A 26,061-nucleotide genomic window follows, 5' to 3' on the forward strand; every position below is an offset into this window, starting at 1 on the left:
GGCTAATGATACTTAACCAATCAAGGCAGATGATTAGCATCTAGATGTTAAATAGCATATCCCAGTCACCAGCCTAAGTTCAAGGCAGATTTTAAGTTTCCAGGAAGAGCTTTTGTATTGGAGAAGTTGTTTTATCATTAAGTAAGAACCATCCACAACAGAAGTTCAGCTGAGGAGAGGGCAGAGGCAACATTTTGGGGAAAGACTGACTTGGGAATATATTAGAAATGAATTCTTAGAACCTGAGCAAAATTTCTTAGCTAAGGCAAATGGGAAAGAAGATTAAAAAAAAAAAAAAATCTAAGGTGTAGGTAGGTGCTACTAAAATTATTGAGCCCTTTCATGTTGCTTATCAGGATTGGTAGGATCACTGTGGAGGGTGTATATCTAAAAATAGGTAGTTAATTGGATCAGCTGATAGTAATGGGGACACTTGGGTCTGTCAGGATTGGTCAGTATTGTCAAGGTGTCTTAATGGATAGCATTTTGACTGGGTTTTCATGATGGTATGAAATAGACTCCTTAAGTTTCTCATGGTCCATCTATATGGTCACCTTTCCTTTTTCCTATATCTATCAAAAATTGAGGACCTAGCTCAGTCCATTGCACTTTATAATAGGTGTTTAAAAATTATTGAGTAATTATCAAAATGAAACGAACTGACCTAATTCAGAGACAGGATATGAAAGGAGAAATAGAATTACGATGAAGTGAAGAAGTAGTTTTTTTTCATAGTTGTATGAAACTATGAATTTACCTTTTATGCAAAAATATAAAGAATGCATGATCTAAAGTCTTTATTTTACAGGAAATGGAATGGTGAAGTTAGATGACTTTATGAGCGCTCTCTCCAAGGAGCAAAGTCTCCCTGAATGTGATGGTAGGTAGGAAATTTATTTTAAAATGATTTGGAGGAAAGAAGTGGTTAGGTTGAAAAGAGGTTCAACTGAACCGAGTTTGCTTTTTGGGTAGGTACTTAATAGTTCTGAAATTCTCAGGCAAGCCATGAAAACTTGATGTATTAGGGTAGTGATAGCTAACTTGCTTCCCTCACAGAATTGTTAGATGGATTTTAAAAACTGTAAAGTACTACACAAATGTAGAGTAAGGTAATGAGGAATTCCAATAGGGGATTAGCCCCATTTTTAGCAATGGATGGGTGATTTGATTTTTAATTTTTTTATAAGGAACTTGTTTGAATGAAATACTGGTTGTGTTTCCCTTGTTTTAGAACATTTCTAAAAAAAATTGTATTAAGCTATAATTTACATACATAAAACTCACTCACGCACTAATTTTCATGAAATGTATAGAGTCATACAATCAACACCACAATCAGTTTGTTAAAAATTTTTGCTTGCAATGATTTTGGGTTTTTATGCAAATAATTAAATATTTTTCAGCAAGATTAACATGAGAAATGAAAGATACTAAGCCTTGGTGTTTTTATTTCCTTTTGTTTATTCATATGCTGAAAAGGAAAGATAAGCTTTTTGTGTCTTCCCAAAGGATTTCTCAGATAGAGAAAAATTAATCCAAAGGAAGAGATTTTTTCTCTCATACTTACATGAAGTCTCATGTTAAAAACTACATTATTGTGGCGCCTAGGTGGCTCAGTCAGTTAAGTGTCCGACTCTTGGTTTCGGCTCCGGTCATGATCTCACAGTTTGTGAGTTCAAGCCCTGTGTTGGACTTCTTGTGGACAACACAGGGCCTGCTTGGGATTCTCTCTTTCTCTCTCCGCCCCTACCCTGTGTGCTCTCTCTCTCTCAAAATAAATAAACTTAAAAAAAAAGCTACATTATAATTTGTCATGAATTGCTTAAGTGGTGTTCTTAAAGACACTATTAGCAAATTTCTTGAGTGCTTTACCTTGTAATCATTCATTCACGAACTCAGTCACCGTTTCATTGCTGTTTTGTGAAGTAGTGTCTTGGTTGTAGCCGACTCCTCCCTCCCATTTCCCCCATTATACTGTTTTTAAAATTTATTTTATTTTAACGTTTTATTTATTTAAATAATCTCTACACCCCACATGGGGCTCAGACTCACAACCCCAAGATCAATTGTCTCATGCTCTTTGGACTGAGCCAGCCAGGTGCCCCTAAAATTTATTTTTAATGGTGGTATCTGACACGTAACATAAAATTTGCCATCTTAACCATTTGTAACTGTACAGTTCAAGAACATTAGGGTTAAGTATATTCACACGGCTGTACAACGAATCTCTAGAACTTTTTCACCTTGCAACACTGAAACTCTATACCCAGTGAACAACAACTACCCATCTGTGCCTCTCCAGCTTCTGACGACCATCATTCTACTTCCTGTTTCTGTGAATTTGCCTACTCCAGATACTTGACTGGAATCATATAGTATTTGTCTTTATGAATGAATGGCTTATTTCACTTATCATAATGCCCTCAGGATTCATCCATGTTGTAGCACGTGTCAGATTTTTCTTTCCTTTTCGTGCTAATATCACATTGCATGTATATGCCACATTCTGTTTGTCCATTCACCCGTTAATAGACACCCTCTTGGCAATTGTGAGTAGTGCTGCTGTGAATGTGGGTATGCAAATACCTCTTTGAGCCCCTGCTTTCAATTCTTTGGGATATATAATCAGAAGTGGACACAATCCAGGTCTGTAACATTTCCTTCACTCCTAAAATTCTCTTGTGCCCATTTACCGTTAATCTCTACCTCCATTCCCAGGCGACCACTGATTTGCTTTCTGTTTCCATAAAGTTGCCTTTTTTTTTTTTTTTTTAACATTCAATATAAATGAAATCATAAAACATGTGGTCTTTTGTGCCTGACTTCACTTTTTTGAGGCTAATTCATGTTGTCGTATGTATCAGTGGTTTGTTCCTTTGTATGGTTAAATAAGTCCATATTACATTTTATAGGTATATTCCCTTTTGTTGATGGTTCACCAGCTTATGACATTTGCTTATTTGCAGTTTGGGACTGGTATGCATAATGTTGAAATTAACATTTGCATTGCAGTCTTTCTGTGGACATGTTTCCATGTCTTTTGGGTAGATTCCTAGGAGAATAATTGCTAGTGTGTATGGTAAATTTATGTTTTACTTTTAAAGAAATTACCAAACTGTTTTCCAAAGTGGCTCTACCATTTTCATTCTCACCAGCAATGTGTAAGGATTCTGGTTTCTTCCTATCCGCCACATGTAGGTATTATCTTTTTGTTTATAATCATTATAATAATTGTGTAGCGGAATTTCATTATGGTTCTAATTTTGCATTTCCCTAATGACTGATAATGTCAAATTTATTTGCACATGCTTCCCAGCTGTTCATATATCTTTGGTGAAATAGATATTCAAATCTTTGGCCCGCATTTAGAATTCCATTTTGATTCATCTATAGTGTTTCGGAGTATATCTCTCTGTATACCTTTTAAAGTTGTTGCTTCAGGTATATATACATAACTTATCACACTCTATTGGTGTCATCATTTTGCCAGTTCAAGTGAAATACAGAAGCCTTATCTCCATATACATCCCTCCCTCCTTCCTTTATGATATAATTATCTTAAATATTTCCTTACATATATTTAAAACCACATCAGGTGGTATTACTTTTACTTCAACCATCAGACTTGATTAAAAAATTCAAGAGAAGGAAAGCCTACTATATTTACCCATATTTTGACTTACCATTTTCTTTTTTCCTTCTTGATATTCCAGAGTTTTTTTTGTTTTATCCTTTGTTTTCTGTTTAAGAACTTCCTTTATCCATTCTTAGGTCTACTGACAACCAATTCTTTTAGTTTCCTCTCATCTGAGAACATCTTGATTTCCTCTTCCTTCCTCAAGAATAGTTTTTCTGAATATGGGATTTTACGTTGATAGTTCTTTACGTTCAGCACTTGAAAAATATTGTGTCACTTATTTCTGGCTTCCATGGTTTCTGCTGGAAATCCTGTCATTCAAATTGGTTTTCTTTCCCTAAAGTGTTTTTCTTAGGCTGCTTTCAAAATGTTCCCTTGCCTTTAGTTTTCAGAAGTTTAATTATGATGGATCTTGACATGGATTTCTTTGGATTTATCCTGTTTGAGGTCCACTTTTGTCTTGGATCTGTAGGTTAATGTCTCTTGATAAAAATTTGGGAAGTGTGCAGGCATTATTTCTTTGAGTGCCTTTTTAAGTCTCTTTCTCTTCTTCTGGGACTCTGATGGACACAAATGTTAGATCATTTTTATATTCCTACAGGTCTCTGGAACTGTTCGTTTTTTCTTCAGTTTATTTTCTCAGTGTTGTTCATCGGATGATTTCAGTTGCTGTCAATTCATTGATTCTTACCTTTCTCTCCTCCTTTCAGCTGTTGAGTCCATCCACTGAACTTTTAATTTCAGTCATCATATTTTTTAGTCATTAAATTTCCATTTGGACTTTCTGTGTTGGTGTTTGTGCAAGAGAAAAAGCAGGCAGCTGTCCCAGTCCTCACATACTGTCCCTATACAGGAGAAGACCCCCACCCATCGGCCCAGCCTGATAGGCCCTAGGCCTCTACCACCTTTTTCCTTCCCCAGGCTCTAGGACTGACGAGATAAGCTGATGGTTCTTTGGGACGCCCTGAAAAAGTTGACGTGCTGGATAAACTCTTTACCTCTCCAGGAGGAAACTAAGAGCTGGGAATTTTAATCTCATCCTGTGCTGAACAGAGGGGAGGATCACTGCCTTCTACCAGCCCAAGCCATCGCTTTATTCTACCCCAAATACTAGACTGTGCTAGACCCATCAGAGCTCCAAGGCTGGCAAAACAGAAGCCAATCTTCTGGGGAGGCATTTTGGAAAAGCTGAATTTCTGGATATGTGGACCAAACTCTTCTTCCCCTTGGGTGAAGCTGGGAGCTAGAGTCTTTTTTTTTTTTGGATCATATGGTGCTGCATTGGAGGCAGCACTTGTGGGAGGGTGTCCCAAATGTCTGTACCAGCTTCAGTACGTCTTGTTTTGCATTCTCCTGGGATACAAGAGCCTGTCAGTTAGTTTCTAATTTATCACAAAAGGAATTTATTTTTTAATTTCTGCTGAATCAGTGTGTTTGTGGGGAGAAGAAGGGTCCAGGGCGTCCTACTTAACCATCTTACTGACATCACTCACAAGCTGTTTACTTTAAAAAAAAAAAAAATTTAATGTTTATTTCTATTTGAGAGAGAGAGACAGAGAACGAGAGTGGGAGAGGGGCAGAGAGAGACGGAGACAGAATCTGAAGGTTTCAGGCTCTGCGCTGTCAGCACAGTGCTCAACACAGAGCTTAAACCCATGAGTCATGAGATCGTGACCTGAGCTGATGTCAGGTGCCCAACCAACTGAGCCACCCAGGTGCCCCATCAGCTATTTACTTTTAAGTGAGAATTTTTTTCTTCTAAAAAGTCCTTTCACAAGATAGTATCATATATCTTGTTCTACATATTTATACATAAAAATTACCTTTTTAAGAATCATTTTAAGAATCATCTAATTCAGACATCATTTTGATCATTTCTTTGTTTAGTAATCCATAATGACGTCCAGTGACTGCCTAAAGTCGATTAACTCCTGATAATGGCTTTAATGCCCTCCACTGCCCAGCTTCCTCGCTTTACCTATCCTGATCTTCTATTAGAGAAAATCTATTTGAGTTTAGTTTGTTCCAAAATTGACACAAAAACACACCCGCATGCATACCTGTCGACCCCCTTAATAATTCTATGTGTTTGTAAGTTATTTTAAGAAAATTTTATTGCGTAGGCACCTGGGTGGCTCAGTTGATTGAGGGTCCACTTTGGCTCAGGTCATGATCTCGCCGTTCCTGAGTTTGAGCCCCATGTCTGGCTCTGTGTTGACAGCCTGGAGCCTGCTTCAGATTCTGTGTCTCCCTCTCTCTCTGCCCCTCCCCGACTCATGCTGTGCCTTTCTCTCTCTCTCAAAAATAAACATTAAAGCTTTCATTGCAGTAAAAATTTGTTTAAATTTAATGGAGGGAATACTGCCCAAATTTGTGAAGCATATATTCCAAAGTATCATAAAAAGACATGTGGGATAGTTATTTCCAAGTGATAATATTTATGTATACAGAAGATAAAAGATTAACCAGGGACTGAGCCATGTATTGCTACAAAACCTTACCCCAATTCATTATTCAGGACTGAAAGTTTTCTACTTATTTCTGTATCTGCTACCGAGAAACAGACTACTAAGAAAGTTTAAATTGTTAGAAAATTAAATGGGGAAATTGTATAATATTTTTGTTCCTATGCACTTAAATTGCAATTAAATTGGCACTTCCTTCGATACAGAGATGATAGCAAAGTAGAATATATTTTTGGCTCTCATTTTGTACTTTGTTGGTTTTCAGTATTAAAGATCTGGTAATTCTTTTCACATATAACATTTCTGAAGTTATTTTCTATGCTTGTTTATTTAGTGTTAGAACTAAAATTCATCTTACTATTGGTGTTTTCTTTTTGACTTATATTTAATACTCATTAGCATACTGCTTTATTTTCAGTGTTGACTGATGTCATTAAAGCCATTGATAAAATTAAAGATGAAAATATTGATTATGAGGATATGAATACTTGTCTTCAGCATTTTGGAGGTTACCTTTCTAAGCCAGAATTTGAGAAGATCGCAGAGTTGACTGAAGCTGACAGTAAGTGAAAACTGGGTTGACACATGTGAAAAGATGGTCACTTTGCGATTTTTTTTCCCTCAGAATAATGACTTTATTTTTTTGATTAGAAAAAAGTCCATTAAAATGAAGTCAATACAGAAAAATGCTCAAAAGTACAACAAAACATACAAAATCCCATGATCCAGAAATATCCAGTATTAACAGTCTTTCCAGACACTTTTTTCCTACAGGCAAAAGTACAAACAAAAAGAAAGTAGAGTTTATGGTTTTGCTTTCTGACAAGGAAGAGGTCAGGACAAAAGTCGTTAAATGGGACAAACGACTCTTTATTATGCCAAAGCCTATAATTCATAAGGAAGGTACTAGTTTTGAGTATCTATACCCTTATAACTTAGCAGCATCTTTTCTAAAGAGAAAGGGTGGTTGTGAGATAGACAAGTGTGTGGGGCTATAGATGAAATAAGAATGGCCATGAAGAGTATGTGAAGAGTACAGGAAGAGTATGTGAACTTTTATTACAATATATTTCTTCTTTTGCGTGTATTAACATTTTTCCATAATGAAAAGCAAAAAAGGAATAGAACAAATGTAAGTTATGTGCCTTACGTGAGAAAATGATAAGACTTTGTTAAAAGACATTATAGAATACCTAAATAAATTGGAATATATCCCATATTAATGGACTCAGAGACCCCCAAGTCTGCCAATTCTCATAATTAGTTTACTTATCTAAAGCAATTCTAATAAAACCCTGACTTTTTGATGAATTAATTCTAATATTGGTATGCATAAACAAAGATCAAGAGTAGCTAAAACACTCTTGAGGAAGAAAAACGTGGATAGGGTGTGTGAGTGGTGTTGGAGGGATCTTGCTACCCTGGATATTAAGACTCATTATAAAGTTACAGTAAGTAAAACAGTGTGAAAATGGCACAGGGATAGAGAAATTGATAGGACAGGATAAGTAACTTCCAAATATATCTACACACATATAAGGAAACATATATAATGAGGTGGCAGATTACTGGGGGGGAGGGGAAGCACCAGTTAATAAATGGTGCTGGAATAATTAATTATTCAAATGTAAAAAATAGAATTGGATCCCTACCTATGTATCATATTCAGTAATGCTTTCCAGATACGAACACTAAAATTCTCGTTAGAGAAAGAAGAAAAATTTTCTGACTTGGAGTTACAAGGAATTATTTTTAAGATACAAAATCACTAACCAGAAAAGATTTATACATTTGACTACATTAAAAATAAGAACTTCTCTTTATTAAAAGGTAATACAAACAGAATGAAAATACAAGCCACAAATGGAGCAAAGATTATTATTAAAAAAAATTTTTTTAATGTTTATTTATTTTTGAGAGAGAGAGAGGTGCAGAGTATGAGTGGGGGAGGAGCAGAGAGAGAGGGAGACAGAATCTGAAGCAGGCTCCAGGCTCCCAGCTGTCAGCACAGAGTCCTAAGCGGGGCTTGAACTCATGAATTGCGAGATCATGACCTGAGCCAAAGTTGGATGCTTAGCCGACTGGGCCACCCAGGCATTCCAGAGTAAAGATTATCTGTAACACTCATAACAGCGAAAGATCATTGTGGAGAATAAATAGGAAACCCCTATAAATTAACAACCCAAGAGAAAAATGGCCAAATTACAAGAACAGCCATTGCCAGATGAAGCAACGTAAGTTGCTAATAATCATATGAAGTCTTTTTATACATCATAGTAATCAGGGAAATGCAGAATTTAGGTCACAATGAAATACCTTTTGATGCTGACCAAATTGGCAAAAATTAAGGTCTGTTAATTTAATTGTTGGTAAATAAGGCAAAAGTGGTAAAAGAACTTTGAAAAACATTATGTAGTATTCTGTAAGGTTTTCATACTTCATGGCTTAGAAAATCCATTTTTTAGTGATACATCCCAGAAAATCTCTGCACTGATGTGCAAGGAGACATGTTAAAAATGCTCATAGCAGCTCTGATCTTAATAGAAGAAGGAAGGAAGGAAGGAAGGAAGGATGGAAGGAAGGAAGGAAGGAAGGAAGGAAGGAAGGAAGGAAGGAAGGAAGGAAGGAAAAGGAAGGAAGGAAGGAAAGAATGAACAAAAAGAAACAACATGATCGGTGATAGAATGTATAAATAAATTGTGGTATTTACCACTGATGCATGATGAAATACTGATAATGTGTACATTAGTGAAAATGAACTATAGCAATATACTATATGGATGGTTCTTGGAAATATAATATTGAATGAAAAAAGCAAGTCTAGATTGCTATAGTGTGATAATTTTTATAGAGCTGTAAAACAAAATTAAGGAATATTTTGTTTATCCTGTGTAAAATTATATGTAAAAAAGCAAGACCTTGGTTAATTTTAAAAAATTCAGCAATGTTCTCTCTGTAAAGAAGCAGTAGAATAGAATGGGGGAAGCACAGAAGCAGATGCAGTGGTGTTAATAATGTTCTTCAACTGTGAGGGAGAGGAAGGGGGAAAAACGTTACGGAGAGGGAGTGAGGCAAACCATAAGGGACTCTTAAATACTGAGAACAAACTGAGGGTTGATGGGGGTGGGGGAGAGGGGAAAGTGGCTGATGGGCATTGAGGAGGGCACTTGTTGGGATGAGTACTGGGTGTTGTATGGAAACCAATTTGACAATAAACTATATTAAAAAAATAATAAAAATAAAAAGTAATTTTGTCGTTAAAACAATAATGTTCTTCAAATGGGAGGCGGGTTCAGTGGTTCAGCTAAAACATTTGTGTATCAAATAGACATTATCAAAAATAGGGAATCTATTGCTTTAGAAAGTTATATGTTCCTGTTAGTGGATGTAAATCTTCATTAACTCTAACATTCCCCTAGGATTTTTCAAAGTCTCATTTTTTTCAAGTCTTTAAATATTTGGTTAAGAATACAAAGTAATTTGGTGCTCCTTAAAGTAAACTTCTCAAAGATTCTTTATCTTGGAAATAGGCAATAGGCTGTGCCTTATCTTTTATAGATTAGAATTGGAATTTGATGTTTTTAGTGGGATAAACAAAGGAGTAGTGTTATCAAAAGCTCATCCTATTTATATAAAACCTGTATATGCGGCCTTAGAAAATTCTTAGACATCTTTATCCATTCTAATATTGGGATATTATATATAATCAAGGAAAGACATTTTCTAAGTATAGAATGACTATTAAAACGTTTAATAGTTTCAAAAGTATACTGGAATAAAGATAACAATGTGAATGGTAGCCTGAGGTGGGAGAAACCAGAGGTCAAGAAAACTCACTTCTAATCTCTGATCTCGTATTTCCTTTTGTGACCTGGGGAAAAAAAATCATGATATCATGTCTAAGTATTTTTTAAAATGTATAAAACAATACACTAATCCTTTACCGACATATCTTTGAGTTGTTGTCAGGCCAAGACAAGATAATGTAAGTTAAAATTACAAATGTTGTGCGCTTGTAACTAGAAGGATTTTGATTAACTTTCCTGGCATTTTTCAGTTTTACTTTCTCCTTGTGTGTTGAATTGCTTTTTCCTCTTAGAACCGTATATTTTGAGTGGTATTAGCTGATGGCTATAATCATGTTATCTCCCTATAATTTATTTTACATAATTCAATAGTTGTCATAATTAACATTTGAAGATATTGAAGAAAATATTCTTTTCTCCTTAGAAACGAAAAAAGTGAATTTTAAAGGTTTCATTGATACAATGATGACCAATACGGAACGCTTCTCTGAAAAATTATGTAAGAACATCACATTTTGTGCTTTCATTTACTTTTTCAAGTTTATTTATTTATTTTGAGAGACAGAGAAAGAGCAGGGGCAGGGCAGAGAGAGAGAAAGGGAGAGAGAGAGAATCCCAAGAAGACTCCACACTGTCAGTACAGAGCCCAGTGCACAGCTCGATCTCACAAACCATGAGATCGTGACCTGAGCGGAACTCAAGAGTTGGACACACTTACCCGACTGAGCCACCCACCCCAACATATGTTGTGCTTTTAGTGGACCAACTGGTGTGACAAACTTTAGAAGAGTGTAGTAGACTAAAAGAGGCAGTCATCCTGTAGGTCGTCAGCCAAACAGATGCCTGGCTTACTGCTGATGTTTGGTTTCAATCTTCTCTGTTCATGATTTCTAAATCTCGAGCACTTCCACGTGCAAATGAATTGAAAGTTTTTACGAGCTTACTGTTTATCCTCACACTTACTGTAAAGAGCTAGAACTGTGTATATAAAATTCCTTTTTGGAAGATGTAAAATGTCTTCCCAATTTGGGGAAGTGATGCCATCTAGTGACTAGCGCTGGGTACTCACATGCAAAATTTCCTCTTTCATTTGTTTATATATTTTTTTCCATCTTCCAATTTATTCAGTAATATTTACTGAGCCATTGTTATATATGCTTTCTGTTAAGCTGATGAGCTGTTAAGATGAGAAAGACAGTCTTGGCCACTCAGAAGCTCACTGTAAAGAAATATAAGGTCCTATATGTATATTTTAAATGGAGTGAAGTTAGTTTAGAAATTGAAGCTAAAAGTAGCATTTTGTTATTTTGTGCTTAGCTATTGGGTAATAGTGCATTTTAAGTAACAGTTATTTTACCTTACACTAGAAATCAATTTAATTTGCTTTCTATACAAGGTGGAACATAATAGATTAATTGGATGAAGAGATTATTTGCATGGTTAGTCACTTCATTTATCCTAGGAATTTTAGTTTCATGGAAATAAAAAGTTTTTGTTTTTGTTTTTAAACATTTTTATTATTTTTGAGAGACAGAGAGAGAGAGAGCACGAGCCGGGGAGGGGCAGAAAGAGACAGAAACACAGAATCTAAGCAGACTCTAGGCTCCGAGCTGTCAGCACAGAGCCCGACGTGGGGCTCGAACTCACAAACAGCGAGGTCATGACCCAAGCCGAAGTAGGATGCTTAACCAACTGATCCACCCAGGCACTCTGAGTTAAAAAGTTTTATTAGCACAGAGTTGTATAGTATATTATCTTACTCGTATCTAGAGTTAAATTTCCTTTCTTGTTGTTAAATATTGCACATTTATATTCACTGCTTTCCTTTTTTCTTCATCTGGCTGCTCATTTCTTCACCAGACAGCTTATTGGTTCTGTATACCTCATTGGGACCTTCCATCCATTTATCCCTCAACTTCGTCCTTACCCACCAGTCTCCCTGTTTTCACTTTTCTTCCTTATCCACTTGAAAATCTCTGGTCTGTGTACCTCGAATACCCTAAAGTCTTCAGTACCCTAAAGTGCCCTTTGGTTGCACCTGTCTGACAAAACTCCCAACCCTGGCTTCTCCTCGTGGCTGACATCATTTCTAGAGAAAATCATATAGCTCAGCAGATTGAACACTTTGAAATCTTGACCATCAGTGTCTGGTGGCCCTCAGCACTACCTAGGAATTATGTGATTCCCACCCTCTCCCAGTTAGTTTATTCTTTTACTCTCTGAAATAACTAATTAACAATCTCCATTCTCTCAAACTTCCATTCCTACTCCAACCTTAGCCCTTCTCACATTTAGCAGATAACTTAGCCTTTATAAGGAAAATAGAAGCCTGTCACTATTTTGAGGACGTTAAGGTATTTCCCAATATTTTCTCCTAAAAGTTCTTAAGTTTTTCTTTTTCATAGTTAAGTCTTTAATTCACCTGAAATTGATTTTTATGTTTAGAGTGAAATTGGGATCCAATTTAGTTTTTTTCCATAAAGATATTAGCTGGTGACCGTTTTATATTAATTCTTTGAGATTTACGTATTGTATAAATTGATTTGGAACCTGACACTCACACATGATGGCCTTGGGATTTAGGTTATCATTGGAGATTTTATTCCTTCTATCCATACCTCTGGCAGAGAACAGCCTTTCTTCTTGAATTCCTAAAAAGGTGACTAAAGTGTTTTTATTAATAATTTTCAGATGGAAAGATTTTCCGGGGCCCTGTCTTTTTTGGGAAAAGTTTTCAATTAGCAATAATCGCGCCTCGGATAAACCTCATTGGCTATGATACTGCCACTGTGCAAAGCTGGGCCCTGTTTTTTGTTTGTTTGTTTGTTTGTTTTGTATTAAGATTTTTTTTAATGTTTGTTTATTTTTGAGAGAGCAAGGGACAAAGTGCGAGCAGCGGATAGGCAGAGAGAGAGGGAGACACACAATCCGAAAGAGGCTCCAGGTTCTGAGCTGTCAGCACAGAGCCCAATGGGGGACTCGAACTCACAAACTGAGAGATCGTGACCTGAGTTGAAGTCGACGCTTAACTGACTGAGCCACCCAGGCCCTGGTTTTAAGTAGGCATCTCAATTATAATTCTAGACTTGTCTGTACCAAGTAATAACAATAATACTTATTATCTTACTCACATTTATTGAGGGTTTACTGTGTGCCAGTACTGTTTTAAATGTTTTATTTATTAACTCATTTAATTCTCACATCAACTCTATTATTTTTATTTTATGGATGGGAAAACCACGGCACAGAGGTTAAAGAAGTCACATAGCTAGTATGTGGTAGAATTAAGATTAGAACTCGGGTAGAGTGGTGCCTGGTTGGTTCAGTCAGTTGAGTGTCCGACTCTTGATTTTAGCTCAGGTCGTGACCGCAGCGTTGTGAGATGGAGCCCCACATCAGGCTCTGTGCTGGGCATGGATCCTGCCTAAGATTCTATCTTGAGAGGCCCTGTGTCAGCTTGGCAGAGTGGTGCCACCCCAGAACCGGGTGTGTGGAGTGGGATCCTTTAAGATGTTGGGGTTTGAATCCCAGCTGAGCGCCTGGGAGGTGCAGGAGACTGTGGAGCGGGACAAACTGACCAGCTCGTGCCTGTGCTGTGCTGTGAGGGCTGCCTGAACAGGGTGGTTTGGTCTAGGGAGGAGAAACTGCCATGATGCCATTTTCCTCCAATCACCAACATGGTGGGGCTTCAGGGAACAGGACAGCAGGCCCCCAGGGGAGGTTGGACTGCTTACACCAAACCCTGCCTCACCATGCCTGGCAGCTGCATATCTGCTGGAGGGAGAATTGCCACTTACCCAACCAGAGGGTCCCTCCTCCAGACCAGCACAACCGCTGGCTCCAGGGCACCTTCGGACAACGGTCCGGCAGTTTCTCATTTTCTGATTTGATTTTTGGTGATACCTATTTTCTTTTCTTGTCTTTTCTCCTCCTTCTTCTTCCTTCCCTTCTCTATTCTGGTTGTTAAGTTGTGTAAGCAGGCATTTTTAATCTATGCATTTTACACCTCTTCTGTATCTCTTCCTCTAGATTAAGCCGTATAGTTTCTCTGATTCTCTGTCCGCTCAATTTTTTTCCTCTTTCCCTGCCCCTGTCATTTCCCTCTTTCTATGGGATAAGGCTTCTTCCACCCCCTCCCCTTTTTAGTTTTTTCCAGGGTTACTTCAATGAACAAATCGAAGCACGCCTGGTGGAAGGTCCACACCACCAGTGCGAGTAGGGGTATAAAGCAACCAGAGTCACAACAACAGAGAGCATGCGACACACTCCAAAAACACCTCCTGAAGGGTCAGGCCCTGGATAGTATATGACCCCTTTTTAACACAGTAGTACTCACAGGGGCAGGACACATAACAAACTATTAAAACACGTAAAAGACAGAAAACTAGACAAAATGACTAGACAGAAGAATTCTCAAAAATTCTAGGAAGAAATGACAGCCAGAAAAATTGCTCAAAACAGATATAAACAATATATCTAAACAAGAATTTGGAATAATCGTCATAAGACTAGGAGCTGGGCTTGAAAAAAACTATAGAAGACAGCAGAGAATCTATTGCTGCAGAGATCAAGGACACAAGAGATAGTCATGATGAATTAAAAAATGCAGTAAATGAGATGCAAAATAAACTAGATGCAGAGACAGCAAGGATGAAGGAGCAGAGGGAAGAATAAGTGAAATAGAAGATAACATTATGGAAAATGATGAAGCTTAAAAAAGAGAGAGAGAGGAAAATATTAGACCATGAGGGGAGAATTAGAGACCTAAGTGATTCAATGAGATATAATAATATCTGTATCATAGGAGTTCCAGAAGGAGAAGAAAGAGAAAGGGGCAGAAGGTTTATTTCACCAAATTATAGTTGAGAGCTTCCCTAATCTGGGGAAGGAAGCAGACATCCAAGTCCAGGAGGCACAGAGAAATCCCTTCAGAATTAACAGAAACAGGTCAGCCCCAAGGCATATCATAGTGAAATTGGCAAAATACAAAGATAAAGAGAGAATTCTGAAAGCAGCTAGGGACAAATGGGCCTTAACCTACAAGGGCAGACACATAAGGGTAGTAGCAGACCTGTCCACTGAAACTTGGCAGGCCACAAGGGAGTAGCTGGAAATATTCAATGTGCTGAATAGGAAAAATATGCAGCCAGGAATCCTTTATCCATCAAGGCTGTCATTCAGAACGAAAGGAGAGATCAAGGCTTTTCCAGACAAACAAAAACTGAAGGAATTCATGACCACTAAACCAACCCTGCAGGCACTCTGTGAGTGGAATGCTGCAAAGACTACAAAGGCCCAGAGACATTGCCACAATCATGAAACCTACAGATAACACAATGACACTAAATCCATATCTTTCAGTCATAACTCTGAATGTAAATGGGCTAAATGCCTCACTCAAAAGGCATAGGGTATCAAAACGGATAAAAAACCAAGTTCCATCTATATGCTGTCTACAAGAGACTCATTTTAGACCTGAGGACACCTGAAAATTGGAAGTGAGGGGATGGAGAACCATATATCATGCTACTGGAAGTCAAAAGAGAGCTGGAATAGCCATACTTCTATCAGACAAACTAGATTTTAAAGTAAAGACGGTAGCAAATGATAAAGAAGGGCATTATTGTCATAATTAAGGGGTCTATCCATCAAGAAGAGATAACAATCGTAAATGTTTATGCCCCCAACTTGGTAGAACCCAAATTTATAAATTAATCACAAACATAAGCAATCTCACTGATAATAATACGGTAATTGTAGATGACTTTATTTTTTTTCAATATATGAAATTTATTGTCAACTTGGTTTCCATACAACACCCAGTGCTCATCCCAAAAGGTGCCCTCCTCAGTACCCATCACCCACCCTCCCCTCCCTCCCACCCCCCACCAACCCTCAGTTTGGTCTCAGTTTTTAAGAGTCTCTTAGGCTTTGGCTCTCTCCCACTCTAACCTCTTTTTTTTTTTTTTTCTCCTTCCCCTCCCCCATGGGTTTCTGTTAAGTTTCTTAGGATCCACGTAAGAGTGAAACCATATGGTATCTGTCTTTCTCTGTATGGCTTATTTCACTCAGCATCACACTCTCCAGTTCCATCCACGTTGCTACAAAAGGCCATATTTCATTTTTTCTCATTGTCACGTAGTATTCCATTGTGTATATAAACCACAATTTCTTTATCCATTCATCAGTTGATGGACATTTAGGCTCTTTCCATCACTTGGCTATTGTTGAGAGTGCTGCTATAAACATTGGGGTACAAGTGCCCCTATGCATCAGTACTCCTGTATCCCTTGGGTAAATTCCTAGCAGGTGCTATTGCTGGGTCATAGGGTAGGTCTATTTTTAATTTTTTGAGGAACATCCACACTGTTTTCCAGAGTGGCTGCACCAGTTTGCATTCCCACCAGCAGTGCAAGAGGGTTCCCGTTTCCCCACATCCTCTCCAGCATCTATAGTTTCCTGATTTGTTCATTTTGGCCACTCTGACTGGCGTGAGGTGATATCTGAGTGTGGTTTTGATTTGTATTTCCCTGATGAGGAGTGACGTTGAGCATCTTTGCATGTGCCTGTTGGCCACCCGGATGTCTTCTTTAGAGAAGTGTCTATTCATGTTTTCTGCCCATTTCTTCACTGGGTTATTTGTTTTTCGGGTGTGGAGTTTGGTGACCTCTTTATAGATTTTGGATACTAGCCCTTTGTCCAAATGATATGTCATTTGCAAATATATTTTCCCATTCCGTTGGTTGCCTTTTAGTTTTGTTGGTTGTTTCCTATGCTGTGCAGAAGCTTTTTGTCTTCATAAGGTCCCAGTAGTTCATTTTTGCTTTTAATTCCCTTGCCTTTGGGGATGTGTCGAGTAAGAGATTGCTACGACTGAGGTCAGAGAGGTCTTTTCCTGCTTTCTCCTCTAGGGTTTTGATGGTTTCCTGTCTCCCATTCAGGTCCTTTATCCATTTTGAGTTTATTTTTGTGAATGGTGTGAGAAAGTGGTCTAGTTTCATTCTTCTGCATGTTGCTGTCCAGTTCTCCCAGCACCATTTGTTAAAGAGACTGTCTTTTTTCCATTGGATGTTCTTTCCTGCTTTGTCAAAGATGAGTTGGCCATACGTTTGTGGGTCTAGTTCTGGGGTTTCTATTCTATTCCATTGGTCTATGTGTCTGTTTTTGTGCCAATACCATGCTGTCTTGATGATTATAGCTTTGTAGTAGAGGTTAAAGTCTGGGATTGTGATGCCTCCTGCTTTGGTCTTCTTCTTCAAAATTACTTTGGCTATTCGGGGCCTTTTGTGGTTCCATATGAATTTTAGGATTGCTTGTTCTAGTTTTGAGAAGAATGCTGGTGCAATTTTGATTGGGATTGCATTGAATGTGTAGATAGCTTTGGGTAGTATTGACATTTTGACAATATTTATTCTTCCAATCCATGAGCACGGGATGTTTTTCCATTTCTTTATATCTTCTTCAATTTCCTTCATAAGCTTTCTATAATTTTCAGCTTACAGATCTTTTACATCTTTAGTTAGATTTAGCCCTAGGTATTTTATGCTTCTTGGTGCCATTGTGAATGGGATCAGTTTCTTTATTTGTCTTTCTGTTGCTTCATTATTAGTATATAAGAATGCAACTGATTTCTGTACATTGATTTTGTATCCTGCAACTTTGCTGAATTCATGTATCAGTTCTAGCAGACTTTTGGTGGAGTCTATCGGATTTTCCATGTATAATAACATGTCTTCTGCAAAAAGTAAAAGCTTAACTTCATCTTTGCCAATTTTGATGCCTTTGATTTCCTTTTGTTGTCTGATTGCTGATGCTAGAACTTCCAACACTGTGTTAAACAACAGCGGTGAGAGTGGGCATCCCTGTCGTGTTCCTGATCTCAGGGAAAAAGCTCTCAGTTTTTCCCCATTGAGGATGATGTTAGCTGTGGGCTTGTCATAAATAGCTTTGATGATGTTTAAGTATGTTCCTTCTATCCCAACTTTCTCGAGGGTTTTTATTAGGAAAGGATGCTGAATTTTGTCAAATGCCTTTTCTGCATCAATTGACAGGATCATATGGTTGTTATCTTTTCTTTTATTAATGTGATGTATCACATTGATTGATTTGCAAATGTTGAACCAGCCCTGCAGCCAGGAATGAATCCCACTTGATCATGGAGAATAATTCTTTGTAGAAGCTGTTGAATTCAATTTGCTAGTATCTTATTGAGAATTTTTGCATCCATATTCATCAGGGATATTGGCCTATAGTTCTCTTTTATTACTGGGTCTCTGTCTGGTTTAGGAATCAAAGTAATACTGGCTTCATAGAATGAGTCTGGAAGTTTTCCTTCCCTTTCTATTTTTTGGAATAGCTTGAGAAGGATAGGTATTATCTCTGCTTTAAACGTCTGGTAGAACTCCCCTGGGAAGCCATCTGGTCCTGGACTCTTATTTGTTGGGAGATTTTTGATAACTGATTCAATGTCGTCGCTGGTTATGGGTCTGTTCAAGCTTTCTATTTCCTCCTGATTGAGTTTTGGAAGTGTGTGGGTGTTTAGGAATTTGTCCATTTCTTCCAGGTTGTCCAGTTTGTTGGCATATAATTTTTCATAGTATTCCCTGATAATTGCTTGTATCTCTGAGGGATTGGTTGTAATAATTCCATTTTCATTCATGATTTTATCAGTTTGGGTCCTCTCCCTTTTCTTTTTGAGAAGCCTGGCTAGAAGTTTCTCAATTTTGTTTATTTTTTCAAAAAACCAACTCTTGGTTCATTGATCTGCTCTACAGTTTTTTAGATTCTGTATTGTTTATTTCTGCTCTGATCTTTATTATTTCTCTTCTTCTTCTGGGTTTAGGCTGTCATTGCTGTTCTGCTTCTATTTCCTTTAGGTGTGCTGTTAGATTTTGTATTTGGGATTTTTCTTAATTCTTGAGATAGGCCTGGATTCCAATGTATTTTCCTCTCAGGACTGCCTTCGCTGCATCCCAAAGCGTTTGGATTGTTGTATTTTCATTTTCGCTTGTTTCCATATATTTTTTAATTTCTTCTCTAATTGCCTGGTTGACCCACGCATTCTTTAGTAGGGTGTTCTTTAACCTCCATGCTTTTGGAGGTTTTCCAGACTTTTTCCTGTGGTTGATTTCAAGCTTCATAGCATTGTGGTCTGAAAGTATGCATGGTATGATCTCAATTCTTGTATACTTATGAAGGGCTGTTTTGTGACCCAGTATGTGATCTATCTTGGAGAATGTTCCATGTGCACTCGAGAAGAAAGTATATTCTGTTGCTTTGGGATGCAGAGCTCTAAATATATCGGTCAAGTCCATCTGATCCAATGTATCATTCAGGGCCCTTGTTTCTTTATTGACCGTGTGTCTAGATGATCTGTCCATTTCTGTAAGTGGGGTGTTAAAGTCCCCTGCAACTACCACATTCTTATCAATAAGGTTGCTTATGTTTGTGAGTAATTGTTGTATATATTTGGGGGTTCCCGTATTTGGCGCATAGACATTTATAATTATTAGCTCTTCCTGATGGATAGACCCTGTAATTATTATATCATGCCCTTCTTCATCTCTTGTTACAGCCTTTATTTTTTTATTTATTTTTTTTTTAATTTTTTTTTTTCAACGTTTATTTATTTTTGGGACAGAGAGAGACAGAGCATGAACGGGGGAGGAGCAGAGAGAGAGGGAGACACAGAATCGGAAACAGGCTCCAGGCTCTGAGCCGTCAGCCCAGAGCCCGACGCGGGGCTCGAACTCCCGGACCGCGAGATCGTGACCTGGCTGAAGTCGGACGCTTAACCGACTGCGCCACCCAGGCGCCCCTCTTGTTACAGCCTTTAATTTATTTTTTTTCTTTTTTTTTTTTTTGTTTTTTTTTTTTAATTTTTTTTTTCAACGTTTTTTTTATTTATTTTTGGGACAGAGAGAGACAGAGCATGAACGGGGGAGGGGCAGAGAGAGAGGGAGACACAGAATCGGAAACAGGCTCCAGGCTCTGAGCCATCAGCCCAGAGCCTGACGCGGGGCTCGAACCCACGGACCGCGAGATCGTGACCTGGCTGAAGTCGGACGCTTAACCGACTGCGCCACCCAGGCGCCCCCAGCCTTTAATTTAAAGTCTAGTTTGTCTGATATAAGTATGGCTATTCCAGCTTTCTTTTGACTTCCAGTGGCATGATAAATACTTCTCCATCCCCTCACTCTCAATCTGAAGGTGTCCTCAGGTCTCAAATGAGTCTCTTGTAGAAAGCAAATAGATGGGTCTTGCTTTTTTATCCATTCTGATACCCTATGTCTTTTGGCACATTTAGTCCATTTACATTCAGTCTTATTATAGAAAGATATGGGTTTAGAGTCATTGTGATGTCTGTAGGTTTCATGCTTGTAGCGATGTCTCTGGTACTTTGTCTCACAGGATCCCCCTTAGGATCTCTTGTAGGGGTGGTTTAGTGGTGACGAATTCCTTCAGTTTTTGTTTGTTTGGGAAGACCTTTATCTCTCCTTCTATTCTAAATGACAGACTTGCTGGATAAAGGATTCTCGGCTGCATATTTTTTCTGTTCATCACATTGAAGATCTCCTGCCATTCCTTTCTGGCCTGCCAAGTTTCAGAAGAGAGATCGGTCACGAGTCTTATAGGTCTCCCTCTATATGTTAGAGCACGTTCATCCCTCGCTGCTTTCAGAATTTTCTCTTTATCCTTGTATTTTGCCAGTTTCACGATGATATGTCATGTAGAAGATCGATTCAAGTTACGTCTGAAGGGACTTCTCTGTGCCTCTTGGATTTCAATGCCCTTTTCCTTCCCCAGATCAGGGAAGTTCTCAGCTATGATTTCTTCAAGTACACCTTCAGCACCTTTCCCTCTCTCTTCCTCCTCTGGAATACCAATTATGCGTAGATTATTTCTCTTTAGTGCATCACTTAGTTCTCTAGTTTTCTCCTCATACTCCTGGATTTTTTTTATCTTTTTCTCAGCTCTCTCTTTTTCCATAATTTTATCTTCTAGTGCACCTATTCTCTCCTCTGCCTCTTCAATCCGAGCCGTGGTTGTTTCCCTTTTATTTTGCAGCTTATTTATAGCATTTTTTAGCTCCTCCTGGCTGTTCCTTAGTCCCTTGATCTCTGTAGCAATAGATTCTCTGCTGTCCTCTATACTGTTTTCAAGCCCAGCAATTAATTTTATGACTATTATTGTATATTCACTTTCTGTTATATTGTTTAAATCCTTTTTGATCAGTTCATTAGCTGTTGTTATTTCCTGGAGATTCTTTTGAGGGGAATTCTTCCGTTTGGTCATTTTGGACAGTCCCTGGAGTGGTGCGGGACTGCAGGGCACTTCCCCTGTGCTGTCTCGAATAACTTGCGTTGGTGGGTGGGGCCGCAGTCAGACCTGATGTCTGCCCCCAGCCCACTGCTGGGGCCACAGTCAGACTGGTGTGTACCTTCTCTTCCCCTCTCCTAGGGGCAGGATTCACTGTGGGGTGGCGTGGCCCGTCTGGGCTACTTGCACACTGCCAGGCTTATGGTGCTGGGGATCTGGCGTATTAGCTGCGGTGGATCGGCAAGGTGCACAGGGGCAGGAGGGGCAGGCTTCGCTCGCTTATCCTTCTGTGATCAGCTTTGGGAGGGGCCCTGCGGCACCGGGAGGGAGTCAGATCCGCCTCCGGTGGGATGGATCTGCAGTAGCACAACGTTGGATGTTTGCGCAGTGCAAGCAAGTTCCCTGGCAGGAACTGGTTCCCTTTGGGATTTTGGCTGGGGGATGGGCAAGGGAGATGGCACTGGCGAGCGCCTTTGTTCCCCACCAAGCTGAGCTTTGTTGTCCGGGGCTCAACAACTCTCGCTCCCATTGTCCTCCAGCCTTCCCGCTCTCTGAGCAGAGCTGTTAACTTAACTTATAACCTTCCAGATGTTAAGTCCTGCTTGCCGTCCGAACACACTCCGTCCGGCCCCTCTGCTTTTGCAAGCCAGACTCGGGGCCTCTGCTTGGCCGACAGGCTGCCCCTCTGCCCCGACTCCCTCCCGCCAGTCTGTAGCATGCACCGCCTCTCCACCCTTCCTACCCTCTTCTGTGGTTCTCTCGTCTACGCTTGGCTCTGGAGAATCCGTTCTGCTAGTCTTCTGGCAGTTTTCTGGGTTATTTAGGCAGGTGTAGGTGGAATCTAAGTGATCAGCAGGATGCGGTGAGCCCAGCGTCCTCCTACGCCACCATCTTCCCTGTAGAGGACTTTCATACTCCACTTACAGTAATGGAGAGATGACCTAGGCAGAAAATTAATAAAGAAACAACGGTCTTGAATGATACACTGGACCAGATGGACTTGACAAATATATTCAGAACTTTTTATCCAAAGCAGCAGAATACACATTCTTCTCGAGTGCACATGGAACATTCTCCAAAATAGATCACATACTGGGTCACAAAGCAACCCTAAATAAATATAAAAGGATTGAGATCATACCATGCATATTTTCAGATCACAATGCTATGAAACTTGAAATCAACCACAAGACAAAATTTGGAAAGCCTCCTAATGCATGGAGGTTAAAGAACATCCTACTAAAGAATCAGTGGGTCAATTAGGCAGTTAAAGAAGAAATTTAAAAATATACGGAAGCAAATGAAAATGAAAATATAACATTCCCAACCCTTTGGGATGCAGCAAAGGCAGTCCTAAGAGGAAAATACACTGCAATCCAGGCCTATCTCAAGAAACAAGAAAAATCCCAAATACAGAATCTACCCTCACACCTAAAGGAACTAGAAGCAGAGCAGCAAAGAAACCCCAAAGCCAGCAGAAGAAGAGAAATAACAAAGATTAGAGCAGAACTAAACAATAGGGAATCCAAAAAAAAAACCCCAAAAAACAAAAAACACAGTAGAACAGATCAATTAATCTAAGAGGTGGCTTTTGGAAACAATACACAAAATTGATAAAACCCTAGCCAGACTTCTCAAAAAGAAAAGAGAGAGAACCCAAATAGATAAAATCACCGATGAAAGAGGAGAGATCACAACCAACACCACAGAAATACAATTATTAGAGAATACTGTGAAAAATTATATGCCAACAAACTGGACAATCTGTAAGAAATTGGACAAATTCCTAGACACCCACACACTACCAAAACTCAAACTGGAAGAAATAGAAAATTTGAACAGACCCACAACCAGTGAAGAAATTGAATCAGTTATCAAAAATATCCCAACAAATGAGTCCCAACAAATGGGCCAGATGGCTACCCAAGGGACTTCTACCAGACATTTAAAGCAGAGTTAGTACCTATTCTTCTCAAGCTGTTCCAAACAATAGAAATGGAAGGAAGGCTTCTGGACTAATTCTATGTAGCCAGCATTACCTTGATTCCCAAACCAGACAGAGACCCCACTAAAAAGGAGAATTACAGGCCAATATCCCCGATGAACATGGATGCAAAAATTCTCAACAAGATACTAGCAAATTGAATTCAACAGTATATTAAAAGAATTATTAACCATGATCAAGTGGGATTCATTCCTGGGCTGCAGGACTGGTTCAGTATTCGCAAATCAATCAATGTGGTATATCACATCGATAGAAGAAAGGATGAGAACAATATGATCCTGTCAGTAGGTGCAGAAAAAGCATCTGACAAAATACAGCATCATTGTGTAAAAACCCTCCAGAAAGTTGGGATAGAAGGAACATATCCTAACATCATCAAATCTACATATGAAAAGCCCAAGCTAATATCATCCTCAATGGGGAAAAACTGAGAGTTTACCCCCTGAGATCAGGAATACAACAGGGATGTCTACTCTCACCACTGTTGTTTAATATAGTGTGGGAAGTCCTAGCCTCAGCAATCAGACAACAAAAGGAAATAAAAGGCATCCAAATTGGCAAAGAAGTCAAACTTTCATTTTTTGCAGATGACATGATACTCTACATGGAAAACTCAAAAGACTCCACCAAAAAACTTCTAGAACTGATACATGAATTCAGCAAAGTTGCAGGATATAAAACCTATGTACAGAAATTGGTTGCATTTCTATACAGCAAGAATGAAGCAATAGTAAGAGAAATCAAAGAATCGATCCCATTTACATTTGTATCAAGAACCATAAAATACCTAGGAATAAGTTTAACCAAAGAGGTAAAAGATCTGTATGCTAAAAACTGTAGAAAACTTATGAAAGAAATTGAAGAAGACACAAAGAATGGAAAGGCATTCCAGGCTCATGGATTGGAAGAAAAAATATTGTTAAAATGTGGATAGTACCCAAAGCAATCTACACATTCAGTGTAATCCCACTCAAAATTGCACCAGCATTCTTCTCAGAGCTAGAACAAACAATCTTTCAATTTGTAGGGAACCACACAAGACCCCGAATAGCCAAAGTAATGTTGAACAGGAAAACCAAAGTAGGAAGCATCACAATCCCAGACTTCAGCCTCTACTACAAAGCTGTAATCATCAAGACAGTATGGTATTGGCACAAAAATAGGCACATAGACCAGTGGAATAGAATACAGAACCCAGAACTGGACCCACAAATGTATGGCCAACTAATCTTTGATGAAGCAGGGAAGAGTATCCAAGGAAAAAAAGAAAGTCTCTTTAGCAAATGGTGCTGGAAGAACTGTACAGTAACATGCAGAAGAAGGAAACTGGACCACTCTCTCACACCATACACAAAAATAAACTCAAAGTGGACGAAGGGCCTAAATGTGAGACAGGAAACCATCAAAACCCTAGAGGGGAAAACAGTCAACAACCTCTTTGACCTCAGCCACAGCAACTTCTTACTTGATACGTCTCTGAAGGCAAGGGAGATAAAAGCAAAAATGAACTATTGGGACCTCATCAAGATAAAAAGTTTCTGCACAGCAAAGGAAACAATCAACAAAACTAAAAGGCAACTGATCGAATGGAAGAAGATATTTACAAATGACATGTCAGATAAAGGGCTAGTATCCAAAGTCTATAAAGAACTTACCAAGCTCAACACCCGACAAACAAACCAGTGAAGAAACGGACAGATGACGTGAGCAGACGCTTTTCCAAAGAAGACATCCAGATGGCCAGCAGACACATGAAAAGATGCTCAACATCGCTCATCATTAGGGAAATACAAATCAAAACCACACTGAGATACCACCTCACACAGGTCAGAGTGGCTAAAATTAACAACTCAGGAAACAACAGATGTTGGTGAGGATGTGGAGAAATGGGAGCCCTCTTGCACTTTTGGTGGGAGTGCAAACTGGTGCAGCCTCTCTGGAAAACAGTGTAGAGGTTCCTCAAGAAATTAAAAATAGGATTACCCTACAACCCAGCAATAGCACTACTAGGAATTTATCCAAAGGATACAGGAGTGCTGATTCATAGGGGCACATGTACCCCAATGTTTATAATAGCACTATCAACAATAGCCACATTATGGAAAGAGCCAATGTCCATCCACTGATGAATGGATAAAAAAGATGTGATACACACACACACACACACACACACACACACACACACACACACACACAGACACATACCAGAATACTACCGGCAATGAGAAAGAATGAAATCTTGTCATTTGCAACAACATGGATGGAACTGGAGGGTATTATGTTAAGTGAAATAAGTCAGAGCAAGAGAGATATCATGTTTTCACTCATATGTAGAATTTGAGAAACTTAACCGAAGACCATGAGGGAAGGGAAGAGGAAAAAATAGTTTCAAACAAAGAGGGAGGAAGGCAAACCATAAGAGACTTCTGAATACAGAGAACAGACTGAGGATTGATGGGGAGACTGTGGGGGAGGGGAAAATGGGTGATGGGCATTGAGGAGGGTACTTGTTGGGATGAGTACTGGGTGTTGTATGTAAGCGATGAATCATGGGAATCTACTCTTAAAGCCAAGAGCACACTGTATGTTAGCTAACTTGACAATAAGTTATATTTTTAAAAAAAAGCATTCTGTCTCTCTCTCTCTCTCTCTGCCCCTCTCCCATATGCACACACTCTGTCTCTCAAAAAAAAAAAGGCAACTCATGGGGCGCCTCGGTGGCTCAGTCAGTTAAGCATCTGACTGTTGATCTCGGCTCAGGTCATGATTTCACAGTTTGTGAGCTCAAGCCCTGCATCAGGCTCCATGCAACGGTGAGAAGCCTGCTTG

The 26,061-nt window shown here is 38.9% G+C and overlaps 1 protein-coding gene and 1 pseudogene across 1 annotated transcript in view; one reads left to right on the top strand and one right to left on the bottom strand.

Moving 5' to 3' along the window:
* Nucleotides 1-26,061, top strand: part of LOC147571305 (EF-hand calcium-binding domain-containing protein 13-like) — a 151,803-nt gene that overhangs the window by 55,517 nt on the left and 70,225 nt on the right. Inside the window, 3 exon segments of the mRNA XM_086696436.1 lie at nt 809-880; nt 6,521-6,664; nt 10,333-10,437. Coding sequence (XP_086552562.1) covers nt 809-880; nt 6,521-6,664; nt 10,333-10,437 — 321 coding nt within the window.
* LOC147571306 (U4 spliceosomal RNA) lies at nt 12,581-12,707 on the bottom strand (annotated as a pseudogene).

The sequence above is a fragment of the Puma concolor genome, unplaced genomic scaffold (genome assembly GCF_028749965.1).
Source record: "Puma concolor isolate L17-30 unplaced genomic scaffold, mPumCon1.1.hap2 unalloc_scaffold_30, whole genome shotgun sequence".
NCBI lineage: Eukaryota > Metazoa > Chordata > Mammalia > Carnivora > Felidae > Puma > Puma concolor.